This window comes from Phaseolus vulgaris, chromosome 6 (assembly GCF_000499845.2).
Source record: "Phaseolus vulgaris cultivar G19833 chromosome 6, P. vulgaris v2.0, whole genome shotgun sequence".
NCBI classification, from domain to species: domain Eukaryota; kingdom Viridiplantae; phylum Streptophyta; class Magnoliopsida; order Fabales; family Fabaceae; genus Phaseolus; species Phaseolus vulgaris.
Window position 1 is genome coordinate 26,854,081 of NC_023754.2, and position 17,837 is coordinate 26,871,917.

At 32.9% G+C, this 17,837-nt stretch overlaps 3 protein-coding genes across 3 annotated transcripts; all 3 read right to left on the reverse strand.

Annotated features, from left to right (window-relative positions):
• Positions 1–1,482: 1,482 nt before the first annotated feature.
• On the reverse strand, positions 1,483–2,032 carry LOC137832382 (outer envelope membrane protein 7). The gene has a single exon (XM_068640521.1). It carries the CDS (start codon positions 1,952–1,954, stop codon positions 1,736–1,738), a length of 219 nt encoding a protein of 72 aa, XP_068496622.1. The 5' UTR covers positions 1,955–2,032; the 3' UTR covers positions 1,483–1,735.
• Positions 2,033–3,011: 979 nt separating this feature from the next.
• LOC137832383 (F-box/kelch-repeat protein At1g30090) lies at positions 3,012–5,265 on the reverse strand. Its single transcript, XM_068640522.1, has one exon. It carries the CDS (start codon positions 4,457–4,459, stop codon positions 3,242–3,244), a length of 1,218 nt encoding a protein of 405 aa, XP_068496623.1. The 5' UTR covers positions 4,460–5,265; the 3' UTR covers positions 3,012–3,241.
• Positions 5,266–11,643: 6,378 nt separating this feature from the next.
• On the reverse strand, positions 11,644–14,604 carry LOC137832393 (pyruvate dehydrogenase E1 component subunit beta-3, chloroplastic-like). The gene is made up of 4 exons (XM_068640538.1): positions 14,254–14,604; positions 14,040–14,149; positions 13,890–13,924; positions 11,644–12,974 (listed from the first exon to the last, which is right to left on the reverse strand). Exons 1-4 carry the CDS (start codon positions 14,327–14,329, stop codon positions 12,002–12,004), a joined length of 1,194 nt encoding a protein of 397 aa, XP_068496639.1. The 5' UTR covers positions 14,330–14,604; the 3' UTR covers positions 11,644–12,001.
• Between the last annotated feature and the right edge of the window lie 3,233 nt (positions 14,605–17,837).

Sequence of the window (17,837 nt, forward strand, 5' to 3'; positions counted from 1 at the left end):
CCTTTTTTGTTTACACCTTTACTGGGATACATTATTCGTTAATCAACCATTTAAGAATTGAAACATAATTAAATGTTGAACAACAATTTTCTTGTACACCAAATTATTTGCTCAGCCGCAGGAACGGTGACAAAATTGTGCTGTTTGTACTGTTTTTATTTATTTGTTGTTGGTCATTTTTTCCTGAAAAGATTGATCAAAACAATGATCAAGAGCTTCCTCTTTCCTGTTAGAATTTTTTTTTTCTGAATTTTTATGTTTGATTTAAGACTGAGATGCTTATCAAAGTGGTTTAAAATCTTTGCTTTCCATTTCAGCTACATTTTATTTATTTAGGAATTCTTCAATTACTTTTAGCGGACAAGAAAATTGCCCGAGTTTAATTACTTGCGTGCTCCTAAACGGAAGAAGGAAATCAAATTACGATTCAGAAAGTAAAATAAACAATAATATATTGATGCTATAAAGTTTTCCTTATATCTATTTAATTACAATGTAATGTGTTGTCTTTTATAATTTTTTACTTGTATTAATTATTTTTTATTTTCTCATTAAAGGATTATTTCTAATTAATGACGGTGCAATAATTTGATATCTATTAAATCCTCTCCGGTTTCTGTCCATTTTCCTTTAAGTCAGTTATTCCAAGTGTAAATTGTGTTTTATGATCTAAATACGTAATCATTATAACTTCGAAACATTGTCAGATAAAATTGTTTTTTATGAAAACTTATGTGCTTCAATATTATAAATTGAACTCCTACTCTTGAAACAGCATTTCTAAGTTAATTTTTTTCCTCATTATGCCAAGATTTTTCTTGTATTATCTAATTCATTTATTTATAATTTTATTTTTTTCAAATACATTGCTTAATCTTACGTTAATTTAAATCATTTTAAACTAAGACAGTATGCTAATTTGACGATATCTCTCATTTGATTTACTACATTTGAATTTTTTTAATTAATTATAATTATAATTTTAAAAACTAAAATTTTAATACATTTCATCAATAAGTATGAACTCTTTATTTTCTAAAGCTTGAATCAGTTGTATTAGGGTTTTTACAGCTCAAACAAAATTTAAAGGAAATATGATACCTAGTATAATAACTATAGATTTTAAAAACTTTGAAAAGAAAAACAAACTGAAACTAAAAATGTCATCCATCTTTGACAATCTGAATATGATAGGTTAGTATCACCCTCTCCACAACTATTGAGAAGGTCCATCTGTATCTGTGCTAACAGGAGATAAATGCTGAGTTTCAGATCCAGTGAAAGGGGTACTTCAACATTGCCATTAATATAACTTAATTCTGCTTCTTAAGATGCTCCTTACACTATTATATCACCATTTTATTTCTCCCAACAAAATGAAGCTGGTTGGCAGTAGAACTAAAATAGTTTTATAAACCAACCATTTAATTTCAATTCTCACCAATTTATCCGATTCTGATCCCATTTAACAGTTGTATGCAATTTACACAATCAAAAGAAAACATTCACAGCCACGATGGTTGAGGTAAATTACAACATCCACAGTCTATTATTCAGTAACATCAAACCGAGTTAATACCCCAAACTCGCCATTTCATTCTCATATAAACTACACAGATCCACCCCAGATAAAAAAAAACAGTCTTTTCATTTACTGCTGTCAAAGAAGAAGAAAAAAACACTTTGGGTACAGATATTGAATACCAGGCCAGAAGATGAGAAGCGTCATCAAATTTCAAACGGCTTTGACGGTGGCGGAGGAAGCAACGGCGGGGGGATTAAGGGGGGCGCGAATGGCGGTGTCTTCATCTTCGTCGGGATCGAAATCTGGATTGAGACTTCGATCGATGGCTTGGCGACCCTTTTCAAGACAAGGTTTACACGCTATCTCTATTGTGATCCACCCCAAAATCACTCCCACCACTGCTATCACCGCGCTCGTTATCGCACCCATCTCCTTTCACTCTTATTCTCTCTTTTTCTCAAACTTCTTCTTTTTACACAGATTAATCATCATCATCAACTTCCCAAATGAAACTAAACTACCAAGTAAGGCATAATTGTTCTGCGGGTTCTTATTGGGCCACTACTTCGGCCCATTATGTTTCTTTTTCTTCCTGCATCTCTACAATTTCTAATTGCACTTTAATAAAAAAAAAATTATAAAAGCTTTCATGTAATTGCACTTTAATAATTTTTAAAATGATCATTATGATTTCTGGATTATTATGCAAAGAAAGTCCCTCAAAACAAGCAATTTTCTCCATTTTTCACAGTCCCTTAAATGTTGCATTGGAAGAAAGTTCATTGCATAGCATTAAGAATTTGGCCACCTAATTCAAATGAAGCTTTGCGTGCATCTCACTTACTCACAATGTTCACACACTGGTTACAGGTGCACCACTCCTTCCACTTGCACACCATTTGCAATGGATCAACTTCTTGTACATCAAGAATCATATTTTCCAACCTTTGACAGTGACTACCATCAAGAGAAGCGAGGTGATAAAGATAGACTGTGTTTTGAAATAGAAGATTGATATGAAACAAACAACTAAAATCTTTGTAAGGGACAGAATGAGGAAAGGTAACCACAGTGCACATACACAACGTTGGAACAGATACCAAAATTCACTTGAAAGTGACATCACATGTGTAGAACTATGTCTAGGTTAACAGAACAAGCCAATATGTGAAGATGTTAACACATCTTCTCTAATATCAGTGTCTTCAAGTCAATTCGGCCATCAATTTGGTCTCCACTTTTTAATTACCTGATATTAACATGTTGCAGAACAACACTTTGATTGAACATTTATCTTTGGATAAATTTCTATACAAACATAAGTAGGAGGAGAACATAAAATCGAAAATAAAACAATTTTTCATAAGATAAAATTAGCTTATGTAAAAATTAATTAGCTTATACAGAGTAAGTATTACCTGCTTTTATCCTTTGAAAGATTGCATGATACGATTTTGGAAACAAATAAAATTAGAATTACTGACAATGAAATGAAACTATAGAAACATCCATTAAGGAGAAAATAATGTAAATATTGATGTACAACTAGCACTGCCCAAGCAACAATAACAAGATACTATCACTGATATACAATTCAAAAAACTGATTAAACTGTTGCTTCACACAGCTATTTCAACGTTTAAACCTATAATAGTTTTAGTAGTTACATTTTATTCATACAACACTCGTAGCATAATATTACAGGGTAATGAAAAACTAAGCAAACAGCAGATGAGAGCTTGAAGGAGTCAGATCAGACAAATATTCTGGCGCATTAATTACATGCCATCGAACACCGAAGTTCCATTTTTCTTTACAACTTTCTTTTGGTTTCAGTCTAGAGATATGGCCAACAACAACCAGAAGATTTCGACCCACAACATAAATATGACTATCACAAGAACTCACAGCAAATGGCTTGCATATTTGCTCAGGCAGAGGAGAACCTTCTATTGCTTCCCAGGAATCGGTTTCAGGCTCATATACCTTTAGCTTCATTCTTTCAAGCTCAGAAACAACAAACAAGTGGCCGTAAACAACGACACTGGAGCCTGTCCACCCTTCTCTGAGTCCAACAGCCATATTTTCCCATTTATTAGTTCTAGGATCATAGACCTGGCCCCTTGGAGAGACATAAAAAGGCCACAACCACCCTTCAGTCACAAGAAGTTTCTCATTGAGAACAGCAGCGTCATAAGATGCCATATTTGTTCCCATGTTGGCAATAGGGCGCCAACTCCCATTGAGAGGATCCAGCACCTCAGCAGAATCTAGCTCATGAAGATCAGTACTATTTCCCCCAGCTATATAAATCATCCCATCGATCACTCCACTAGCAAAAAAGGACCTAGCAGTGATCATCCTATTCTTCACACTCCACCTATTCTTATGCATCTCATATTTCAACACCAAGTCAAGAGGGCAATCCACATCAGAGACCATGCCACCACAAACATACAGCGTACCATCACGGGGGATCGAAACACACCGAAAACCATGAGGGTAAACCCTGTCTCTACAAGGCATTGTAGGGATAGTATGCCAAGAAAAGTGTTTGAGGTCAAGGACCTGGCACTGGATCTTCCCAGTGCACTTATGGTAGGCAAATACAAAAAGCCAAGGGTCTTTCAAACCAAATTGCTTCTTGTTGGTGAAAAACCTCTCTTTGTTACCAAGTAGCATATGCCACCTCTTGCAGACAGCTCTACAAGATGAGTGGCTTTGAACTGGAATTCGGAGAAGACAATTGAGAGCAACATCATCAGGAAGGCTAGGAATTAAGGGTTCCTCTCTTAGAGAAAGCTCTAACTCAGGTGATGGATTTGCCAAAGAAGATTGGACCACCGCTAACCTAAACTTGGGAGATAATGTCATTTGAGGATTCCCTAGCTTGTGTACTGGTGCCTGTTGAGATGAAAATCTAACACGCTGCATCTTTAAATGTCAAATATACAGCTAAAACCCCCTGATAAATACTAAAACTTTTACCTTCTGTGACTGATTAGCAAACTTCTAGTTCATGCTTTTGTATTCTCAAATGGGTTGGAACAACAATATCCAACCAAATAGTGACACCCAATTTTCAATCTGGAGGTTAAGAATCTATTCCAAAGTTACTTGAAGTGATTCCCCTCGTAGATTTTTGGGACAAATAAAAGGAATCCCCCAAATCAAATCCACAATAAAGAAAAGAAGCACCAATTCCTCCACCACAATGATCTAAAAGCTGATGTAGGATGCAACTAAAACAAAAATCTACTCCTTAAAATTCCCAACTTTACAAAAGTACTTCACACATCACAAATACGTGGACATGCCCTCTTAATCAAAAGCCAACACCTTTACCAAATGAGATTCATCAAGATGTTAACTTTAGGTGACCCCAAAATTCTTAATTTACACCAACAACAAATTTCCCTATTCAAGGCCCACCAGAAACAACACCTCAGAGACAGCAGATAAAAATCTCAACAATATATGAAATTCCAGTGCAGAAGAATACTAAAGATAGCGATTACCCTTAAAATCTCTTACTAAGATAAAGACAACCCGTAATTTATGAAGGTGGTAACAAACACTGGAGACAAATAAACAGAGATAACACAACAAACAAGGGAAAAATGAAGTGGACAAAGAGAGATGAGATTGAGGGGGCACACTGTGATTTTTAGCACAAGAATATAGGGACAAGAGAAGAGGATGACCCGTTCGTGATGATTGCGTGATCAAACAAAGATTCGAGCATGTAAAATGATAATTTCACAACTTATATAGTGTATGGATTTTTTATGTTATTATTTTAGATAAATTTAAAATTAAATAATATAAAAAATATTAAAATAATAATATTTAGAATTGTAATATGATTGAATAAAAAATATGGATTGTAAATCGGACACGTAGTGTAGATTCATAGAGACAAAACCACGCGCTTTTGGTGTTGCTGGTTTCACACGCCATTTAAAAAAATGCAGAGCCACTACAATAACAACATGGAATGGCAGTGGTCACCACGCTCTACTGTTTCATCTAAACCTGAATTGCTTCAACTTACTCACAATGTATCAAACAAAATATAAAGCTTCCCAACCCATGTTCTTCTAGTCTAGTTAAGAAATTAATAACTACAATGTTTTAATCAAAAGTTATAGTGGATATGAATTGATAATTAAAAATTAAACTTTATAAAAAAATATTCTCTTTCCTGAAAAAAATTAATTCAGTTATCTTAAATTGGAAGAAATTAGGTTCAATTGGATAAATTTAGATACTACACTCTTTTCTTTAATTTCTTAACTTACTAGATTTTCCAAACAACAAGAATTAAATTATGTTCAATCGGAAGGTAATTTTCAACTAATTACGTTTTCAATGTTGGGAATTAAATGACACTTGGAATTGAAAACTGAAAAACCTTTATTAGAGAAACGGTGTGTTATATGATGTACACAAATGAACATAAATGCACACCTATTTATACACTCTTCTATTTAGCTTATTCCAACACTCTTCCTTAAGCTAAATTCTGCAACACTTCTAACTCCTAACCACTCTCTTAGTTCTTCAAATCTGTCTAGTCTAAGTGGTTTGGTGAAAATATCAGCCACTTGCTCCTTGGTGTTGCAATGCTTCACTTCTAACTTTCCTTTTCCAACTTGTTCCCTTAAGAAATGGAACTTGGTCTCTATGTGTTTACTCCTCCCATGTGAGATTGGATTCTTTGCAAGATTGATGGCTGATTGGTTGTCCACACAAAGTTGCACAGGCTTGACATGATCCAGTTTTAAATCATTAAGCACAGATTCAAGCCAAACACATTGACAAGCTGCCTCTGCTGCAGCTATATACTCTGCCTCACAAGATGAGAGAGCAACTACAGTTTGCTTCTTAGAACACCAAGAAATTGGTGCTTTCAAATATTTGAAAAAATATCCATAGGTGCTCTTCCTTCCCACTTTATCACCACACCAGTCTGAATCACTCCAAGCCTCCAAACAGTCTTCAGATTTATTCAAGCTTACTGGAAACAGTACCCTGTTGTCTCCTTAAGATACCTCAATATGTGCTTTGCTGCTGCCATGTGAGAGACTCTTGGATTACACATGAATCTACTTATTAGTCCAACTGCATAGCTTATGTCAGGCCTGCTGTTGCAGATGAACCTCAAACTTCCAACAATCTGTTTAAACAAAGTACTATCTACTGCAATCTCCTCCAAGGCTTCTGTCAGTTTCAAATTTCCAGCAGCAGGCACCCTAGCTCCATTGCATTGATTCATATTGAATCTGTTGAGCACTTCATTAATGTACTTCCTTTGATGCAGGATAATACCTTGATCTGTGTATACAAATTCCATTCCCATAAAATAGCTAAGCATTCCCAAATCTGTCATTTCAAAATCAGCCTTCAATCTATTTTTGAATTGCTCAATCTCTGTCATTGAACTCCCTGTGATTAACAAATCATCCACATATAGACATACATAGATTAAGCTTTGACTTTGTGACTCTCTTACATACACTCCATATTCTACTGAACACTTTGTGAAGCCTAGCTTGAGCAAAAACGAATCTATCAGTTTATTCCACACTCTAGGAGCTTGTTTGAGTCCATAAAGTGCTTTCTTAAGTTTGAACACTTTGTGGTTGGCATCCTTTGCTTCAAAACCTGGTGGCTGAGTCACATAAACCTCCTCTTCTAAAATTCCATTCAAGAATGCAGATTTAACATCCATTTGATAGATTTTCCAGTTTCTAGAACTGGCCACAGCAATCACCAATCTAATGGTTTCCAATCTGGCCACTGGTGCATAGACTTCAGTGTAGTCTATTCCATATTTCTGCAGAAAACCCTTAGCAACTAATCTTGCTTTATGCTTGGCTATGCTGCCATCAGACTTGAGTTTTATCTTGAAAACCCATTTGACATCAATTGGTCTTTTTCCCTTTGGCAAAGCCACTAATTCCCAGGTTTCATTTCTCTCCAGTGATTCCAGCTCTTCAATCATTGCACTCTTCCACTTTCTATCAACTATTGCTTCCTTCCAAGTGATTGGCTCAATGTCTGCCACAAATGCTAAGTGAACCAACTCTCCTTCATCAGTGATCAAATTATCCCTGTAAACTTCATGACCTGTTAATCTGGAAGAAGGAAATCTTTGCCTTTGTGATCTTCTAGATTCTGGCTCAACAGTATTTTCATGTTCTTCGTTTTGTTGTTGTCCACTGTCTTCTAAAAAACAATGAATCTGTTTTACAGATTTACTCCAATTCCAGGATGCATTCTCATCTACAACAACATCTCTGCTGATGAGAATTTGCTGGTTTACTGGGTTGAACAACCTGTAAGCACCTGTTGGATGATATCCAATTAAGATAAGAGCTTCACTCTTATCTTCCAACTTCTTCCTCTTCTCATATGGAATATGCCTATAGCACAAGGAACCAAAAATTTTCAAATGACTAACAGTTGGTTTAAGTCCAGACCAAATTGTTTCTGGTACAACTGCCTCCAATTTTTTTGTAGGACACCTATTGAGAATATAGGCTGCAGTGGTGACATCCTCTCCCCAAAAGCTATGAGGCAGCCCTTTGCCTTTAAGCATGCACCTTGCCATATCAAGCAAAGTTCTATTTCTTCTCTCTGCAATTCCATTATGTTGTGGAGTGTAAGGAGCTGTAACTTCATGTTCAATTCCTTTTGCAGCACAAAATTCTTCCATCTCTTTGGAATTGAATTCTCCACCTCCATCAGTTCTGAAAATGGTTAAGGCATAGCCTGATTGCCTTTCAACCTTAGCACAAAATTTTACAAATCTTCCAAACACCTCACCTTTCTTCTTTAATAGGTAGATCCAGATTTTTCTGGTGAATTCATCCACAAAAGTAAGAAAATACCTATTACCTCCAAGTGAATTGCTATCAAGAGGGCCACATACATCTGAGTATACAACCTCCAAAGGCTTCTTTGCTCTTTGCAGTACAGAGTTCTTAAAATTCTTTCTTGATTGCTTCCCAAATAGGCAACCTTCACAAGTCTTATGAGATAGGTTGATTGGTGGCAACCCTGTGACCATTTGTTTACTGCTCAGTTGGTTCAAACTCTTGAAATTCAAATGGCCAAATCTGTAGTGCCACACCAGATTTGTTTCCTCCTTATTCCCAATTGAAGACAAGCATTGTGCAGTTGATGTATTAAGATTAGTCTTAAAAGTCCTATTTTTAGACAAAGGTGCCTTAAGAACCAACCTTGATTTCTGATCATAGATCTTGATAGAATTCTGCTCCATTGACATTTTGAATCCCTTTTCCAGTAGTTGGCCTAAGCTGAGAAGATTATTCTTCATTGATGGCACATATAGGACATCATTCATACAACCAACTCTTCCATCTTTACAAGTGAATCTGACCTTGCCAATTCCTTCAGCAAAGATCATACTATTATCTGCAAATCTCACACTGTTTTTGACATTAGAATCAAAATCAATAATCCACTCCCTGTTTCCAGTCATATGATTGGAACAGCCTGTGTCTAAGTACCAACTTGAAGCATCTTCATCTTGATCTGTAGTGGCCATCAATAATACTTGATCTAAATCAGAATCTTCATCTTCTTGAGCTAGATGTGCTTCATCTTTCTTGGAAAATTTTCCAGTGTTGTTACTGTTATCAGCTCCCCAACATTCAGCTGCAAAATGACCATACTTTCCACAATTATAACACTGCAGTTTTCTTTTATCTTGGAATTTCTTGGATCCATGATCTTGACTCCCTCTACCAGCAGCCAATTTCTGCTTCTGCACACTATTTTGGCTCTGGTTCTGACTGCTTGAAGCAGGCCAGTCACTTGATTGACCTCCTCTTCCTCTTCCTCTTCCTTTCTTTTTCCAGCCACTTCTTCCTCTGCCTCTGCCAGCAGTTTGAGCCTGGAAAACTTGCTCTGCCACCTTTTCTTTACCTTTTCTTGAAAGTAACCGCTGCTCATGTGCTTCAAGAGAATTCTGGAGTTCTTCTACTGTCATTTCATCAAGATCCTTGGATTCTTCAATTGCCACAACAATGTGATCAAAAGCAGGAGTCAAAGTTCTAAGAATCTTCTCAACCACCTTTGAATCAGGCAGCTGCTCATCACAGCCTCGCATGGAATTTGCAATTGCTTGGATTTTACCAAAGTAATCACACACTGATTCTTGATCAGTCATGGACAGCAACTCAAATTGTCTTCTGAGTGATTGCAACCTCACCTTCTTAACCCTACCAGTATTTCCATAGGTTTGTTCTAGTATGTCCCAAATATGCTTGGCAGATTCAGCTTTTGAGATTTTCTGGAAAATGGCCGCTGAGACACACTGATGCAGTAACATCCGTACCTTGCAATCAATCTTTTTATTTTCTTTTGATTGCTTCTCAGACTTTTTCTTCTGCTCCTCTGTTTCAAGCTTGACAGCTTCTTCTAATTCTTGAAAACCAAGAATGGCTTCCATCTTCACAATCCAATCATCATAATCTTTCCCATCAAACACTGGAAGACTCCCTAGAACCACACCAAATGCAGCCATGACAGCTATCACCTACAGCAGTCAACCTTCAATTCTTGGCTTGCAAACCAGCAGATCCTCCTCTGCTCAAAGTTCCAGCAAGAGTCTTACCCTCACTGCCAGGAAACCACACAAGTCCCCTCCCTATGCTCTGGATACCACTTTGTTGGGAATTAAATGACAGTTGGAATTGAAAACTGAAAAACCTTTATTAGAGAAACTGTGTGTTATATGATGTACACAAATGAACATAAATGCACACCTATTTATACACTCTTCTATTTAGCTTATTCCAACATTCAAGAGAGAGAATCAGTTTCTTTTAAGTGGACATGAAATATTCTTTATGGTTGTTAATAATTTTGTTACTTTATTAATCACACTATACAATTTTGATTTTTTATTTCAATTGTCATAATTAAATTTTAAAATTAGAATAGCTTGTACGCATGTTATTTTAGCAAACAATTTTAGGGATTTGTGTTTACTCTTAAGAAGAAGGAGAAGTTCTTTTAATACATAGTTTCTTATTGAATTGTTTAACTATTTGTACATTAAATATTTCACATGCTTAGATCATCTTTTAATTGGGTCCTTATAAAAGACAAGATGTATCAAACCTACTTCAATACTTTTGTATTTTCTAGATTAAAACAGTAATTGGCAAAGCTATGTCAAAAACTACTGTTACCACTATTTTCGCTATATGTACGGGATTTTTAACATTTAGGTACATTTTCATAAAATAATTATTAAAATAAATAAAATTTTAAAAAATCACTAAAATAGGCAAATCGTGTTAAAATAGAACAATTTCTGTTAAAAATTGATTATATTAACAAATTTATCCAATTTCTGTTAAAATTTGATTGCACTAACAAATTTATCCATTTTTTATAAAAAATGATTTTTTGACACCCATTTTTCCTTTGCTCCAAATTACACCTTCGTGTTGAATTACTTATGTGATAGAGATATTTTTGTAAAATAATAGACATGAGATGGATGTAATTTGGAACATTGGTGTCAAATTGTCACTACTCTTTTTATAATTAAGATTAAGATATGAAATTGATAGGAAAAAATAGAGTGGTGATATGCTATAAACAGTAAAAAACATTGACTTTACACACCAATAAAATAATCTTTAATTTATTTTTTAATTTTTAATATTATTATAATGTGGTGTCAGTATATAGTTTTCCTGTATATGATGTGAGAATTTTTTTCCGTAAAAATATCATCATGTGCCATCTTCATTATTATCATTTCTATTATTCTCACATCATGGTTGTCATTGTTACCAACTCTCTTAAAAACCATCATCACCAATAGAAAAAACGAATGACAGAGTGGATAATCATTCTTATGGTTTAAGTTCAAAATTTGATAAATTTAGTTTTCTGAAAAACTTACAAACCTTAACATTGACGTGGCATTTGCAGTCATATGTTTTCTATATCATCTACAAACTTTGTTTAAATTCACAACCATGAAAACAAACCACCCATACAAGTGGTTTCAAAATGAGAACTGATAGTTGTAGTCTAACAGAGAGACGTGTGTGAGAAGATAGGTAATGTGATGAACAAAGATAGTGAGAGAAATATCATAAAAGTATGCTGTATAAATAATATCACTCTTACAAAATAGGCCTACGATAAGAATTTGAGGTGGGTTCAACGCATACTACAAATACGAGAGTTGATGGCCTAACAAGATCGTAGCCACTACAAGATGCAGATACCTCAGATTGGGTGATAATTGTAAATGTTTTATGAAAAAAAATGCAAAAGGTTATCCAAAAATAAATAAAAAGGTTTAGGTCATGGGGGGACTTGGAAGAGAAAGAAAAAGAAGGAAATGGGAAACTTGTAAAGCAGGTTCTAGCTATAGCTTTACCAGAACCATATCCTTATTGGGACTGGTTTTTTCATCAATTACTGGCAGAGCTGCTCGACTGCTGCGACAATCTGAGCAGGTTGAACCACAGTCCATTCCTCCAATGTTCCTGCATATGGCGTTGGCACATCCTGAGAGGATAAACATATAATAGGAGCATCCAAATAATCATTGAAATTTTCAGTAATAGAAGCTGTCAGGCTAGCACCAATTCCACCTGTCCGCATACACTCTTCAACAATTAACACGCGATGAGTTTTCTTCACTGAATTTCCAATTGTGTAAAGGTCAAATGGTTTCAAAGATCTTATGTCAATTACTTCAGGATCATACCCTTTGTTCACCAATGTCTTGGCAGCTTGCATGACATGATACCTCATTCTGGAATAGGTTAAAATTGTGACATGCTCCCCAGGCCTAACCATCTCAGCTTCTTCAAGTGATAATACATACTCCTCATCAGGAATTCTCTCCTTGAGGTTATAAAGCAACACATGCTCAAAAAGGATCACAGGGTTCTCACTTCGGATAGCAGCTTTCATCAAGCCCTTGGCATTGTAAGGAGTTGAGCAGGCAACCATCTGGATTCCAGGGATTGACTGAAAATATGACTCAAGTCGCTGTGAGTGCTCAGCCCCTAGTTGCCGCCCAACTCCACCAGGTCCACGGATAACAATTGGTATTTTAAACTGGCCTCCAGACGTGTAATGGAGCATGCCACAGTTGTTGGAGATCTGGTTGAATGCCAGAAGTAGAAAACCCATGTTCATGCCCTCAACAATTGGCCTCAGACCAGTCATGGCAGCTCCAATGCCCATGCCTGTGAAGGCATTCTCAGCAATAGGGGTGTCCAAAACCCTGAGGTCCCCAAACTTAGGTGCTAGGCCCTTGGTCACTTTGTAAGATCCACCATAATGACCCACATCCTCACCCATGACACATACACGAGGATCCCTCTCCATTTCTTCTTCCAAACCTTCTCGTAGGGCCTCAAAGAGGAGAAGTTCATGCCTGAGAGTCAAGTGCATACCTGGTCAATTTCATCATTATTTGGCACCTTCTCATCCTATTTCTACAACTAACACAGGCAATAAGAGCATACAACATATGCCAAAGCATGCTTTTAGAAAGTTCAACCAATACTCTGTTAACTACGATTCAAGATTAACTGTCACGTAAATATTACTTGCCAGCCAACCTTTATCATAGTTCCGAACTTATACTTTGGTTTTACGACTGCATTTCATCAGACTAAAAAAGTACAGAACAATGCAAAAAAGATTATTTTTGCATTAAAATCAAACACCAAAAACAATGAAGTAGCTACTAAATAAACACCCTTTTAAGTGCTCTAAAATCAACTACAAAATCAAATAAAATTACCATAAGTATGGGGTTGCGTAGTAGTTGTGGTACAGTATAGATGAATGCGAACACTTGCATTTTCAATGCAAAATGCACACCTATAACACATTTCATGTACAAGGAAAAAACATTTTATTTGAAAAACATGACACTAACAAAAACAGCCAACATAAAATTATTATCTGTTCCTAAAAAAACAGCCGCGTAAAATTAATATCTATTCCTAAAAGATGATTAGTAAACATGTAACAGCGCTCTGCCTTTTTACTGGTGGCTAAATAAACCCAAAATCATTTTGAAAGTGACAAGTAAGTCAATTTATTTAAGAAATGGGTCTTATGCAAACTGAATTAGACTGTCCTAATTATGATAGCATTAGCACCAGGATAATTAAATAAAGAGGTAAATTTACCAGCCAAAAAAGGATAAACATATCAACTTAGTCTCATCACATAACACACTGCATACGGTGTTGTAAGACACTACTAGTTTAAAACATTAAATAAATATAAAAAAAAAACATTTAAGAGTGACAGAAAGTGATAGCAGAAAGAAACTTACCCGGTTTGTGATGATGTAGAACTATCTGCCTTAGTCTGCAAACAACCCAGAAGCTAATCAACAGCATTATAACAAACACCTTGCACACTACATCTCATGAATCCTAAATTTAACTAAAAACAAATTAAGGGATAGTCACAAACAACTTACGGCAACTGCATTAGTAAGCAGCTTCTGAGTCCGAGACTTCTGAGCTCCTCTTGAGAGGAGGTGGTTCATCCGCGCATCAGATCTGACAACAAAAAACTCTCCTTTCCTCGCTGAACCATCAAAAAACAGAAAGATAAAACATTTCAGTGAGGAAAAGTAAAATAGTGAATAAAAAGAAAAGAGGGAGATTGAAAAATTGATAATTGGAAGAAACCTGAGATGGGTGATGGAAAGTGGAGTTTGTTGGAGGCGGAAAATGCGGTGAGAGGAGGGTTGAAAAGGGTGGCCATGGAGATATGGAGTGAATGAAGGAATGAAAGAGCGAATAGATCGAAGTTGGAGAAAGTGAGTGAGGGACGGAAGCGTTGGAATGAATCGAAAAATATAAATAAGAAGAGTTAGAAAGAGTGGGAGGAAGAAAGAGAAGGAAGAAGTGGCGGAGAAACCGAGAAAAAAAGGTTTGGTTTGTGTGTTGTGTGTTTTAACGTTGCTGTGGTACCCTTCACCCAAGCAACTTTTTTCGTCTATTTAGTTCTCCTACCAACACCTATCTCTCCAACACCTCATTTTATACTTCCATCTACTTCATAATTTGTGATGGTGTTTGCTAAAAGATACTATTACTATTTTCACTGCATTTTCTAGATGTATTATTTAGTATTACAAAGACAATGATTAATTAAAGAAGAAAATTGGAGTAGTGGTAATATTTTTTTACACAAAGAAAGGCTATATAAATTCTATTAAAACTGAAAATTAGAAGGAATATATTTTTAATGTTATGTAATGACATTTGAAAAAATATTGTGCTTTTTTTAAATAGAGGAAGAAACCATTAACCTCAGACAGAAAACAACTTAATTTTAGTGTTAAAAACGAAGAAATAAGGCAATTAACCATTGGTTATCTAGTAATATAGAACGATCAATTTAATTTAATGACCAAAATTTTAGAAACTAATTTTAGCTGTCAATAAATTTAGAGATGAATTTATGCACTTAACAAAAATTAAAATCCAATTTTAGATTCTGTTAAAGACGCAGTCGCTATTTCATTCATTACTGGCCCTCTTAAAGAGATTTTTATTTGATTAATTATTTTTTACCTGATGTAATATTTTCTGTTTATATAATACAAAGTATATGAAAAAATTATCGTTTCTTGATAACATAAAAAGTGCATATATCAATTTACAATATCATGTAAAAAAAATACAGACCATATTTTCGTAGTTAGCATTTAATATAAAAGTCCTATCCAATATAATTAAAAAATGGTTTATTTGGTAAGTAATATAATGTTAGATAAATTCAAGATCGAAGACATCTTATTCTCATCTTTGGCTTCTTCTACGGTTTATCATTCCATCCGCTGTTTTCTAGAAAAAAGGTATTATAGTTAGTTAGATTGGGAAATGAATTTCAAGTATATACTCAATTTTTTTTTATAGTCAATTGTTTTTTATATCATATTTATATTATTTTATATAATAGTTTTTTATTATAGTTTAAGATTTATTATTAGTATAGATTATAATAATAGAACATTTTAATGTCCATTATTTTTTTATCATACAATTATTTTGAAAAGGGATAATAATAATAATAATATTCAAAAAAGTTAATAGATGTATTGTTGAATACCTCTTCAATGTTTTGTAATAGGTGAAATACTTGTTTTAACTATGATGAAAAAATCAAGATTCAGAGTTTGAAAGGAATGTATTTGCTAATAAGTTTGTTAACTTTGACTTTATTCAAATAAAGTATTTTCATTGATATAATAAGCTTTTATCTAGTATTTTTTTATAGTTCTTTATTAATAGGTATAAATTACTTATGTACCATTTTTGTTAATGTATACTCTTCCTGTATATTTTTGTATTTTTTTTTTAATAATATATTTTTTTTTTCATGTGGTGGCAAATGATTGTTATTACTTAGATGTATTGTTGAAATGTAAGTTTTATAGTGATGTATAATACAAAAGCTTTTATGAAAAAACATATAAATAAATATATTTTGCTAATTGTTATTATCATTTGAATATAATCAATTATTTGACTTAAATAATTTTTTTAATAAGTAAATATTTACTTTAATATGATATTGTAATTTTAGTTAATACGTTATTTGTTATATTTTAATATTATATACGTTATCGAATGAATATTGAATATAGTTATATACTTATGTAATTAATGATTATTTAATAAAATATTCATAAATTATAATAATGAGTCTGTGTTTATAATAAAATTAAAACTTATGAAAAAAAAATGTTTTTGTTAAATTATAATGATTTAATAAAATGTGATATTTATTTTATATTTTAAAATTAATTCATACTGATAAATGATAGAAAATAAATATTGCATTGTTTTTTCTAATAGTTAGTGAAACTATAATAATATTATTTCATGTTATCTTAATATAAAGATACTACTAGATGTTTACCTTAATTAATTTATTAATTTAATCAAATATTATTACATATTAATTATAATTAAAATATAATTAATAAAAAGAAAATATTTTGTTTAAAAAATTTATTAAACTCTACAAACACTAAATAATATATATATATATATATATATGTGTGTGTGTTAAGTTGATCAACAAGTATGCATCTTTACTATCCATTATTCCTTTTATTTTATAAATTTAAATATAAAATAAATTATTTATTTTTTGCTGTCATGATTATCAATTAGTATCAGAATTATGGATATTTTATATTTAAATTGATTTTTGTCTGTTTTACTGTAAATGAGTTTTTTTTTTGGTTAAGTTTTACTGGTTAAACAAATTGTGTGTTGCCAATTGTTTTTATTTGGATGTACTATTCTATAAAAACAACTTATTCAAAACAAAAATCACTTCGATATGTTATATGGTTGTTTTTTAACTTTACATTATTAATTATATAAATTAAAGTGATATTTGTATATTTGATATGAAGTATTAAGAATGTTTATTGGGTTGGGTTGCCCTAAAATTCAATCCAATTAGATTAAATAGTGTTTCTTTTATGATTTAGTTAAATTTAATCTAATTTCAAAATTGAGTCACTCTTATATGAGTTTTATAATGGATTTAGTATCGATAATCTAACATTACACTCATCTTATTCTCGTTATATATATAAATATAATATATATATATATATATATATATATATTATTTTAAATTATTTTAATAGATTTATTATAACTTGATTTATTGATTTATTTAAAATCTTAATTTATTTTTTTATAAAAATAATGTTAATTTTGTATTAGGCTAATACTTAAAAATTACAAAATTTTAATATTTTTTTCAAGATCTTATCCAACTTTATCAAGAATGAGTTGAATTGGATTGCATTTCTGTAATTTTTATTTTAAATTCAACCCAACTCAATTTGTTTTTAGTGGATTTGTTGAAATCATATATAACTTAATCATACATAACTTAACCTGCCAACACCCTCCATCATATATTTATATATTGATATCTACAAATGAAAGTGTTTCTAATATTACTTTTAATATTTAAAATTTTACTTTTATAATAGATACGTATATAGTTGACTATGTTAGATAGGATTAAATTTAATTAGATGTAAATAGATTCACCTCACAACCTAAAAAAAAAGTGTTGTGACATCTAATATTAAAAGTTAATTACTTTTTTTAAGTTATTTCAATTAATGATGATACGATATTAAAATCACCTTTAAAAAAAAGACTATTTCCAATTACTTTTTTATTTTTAATACTAAGTTCCAATTAAGGATATTTTACAATAAAAAATTTAT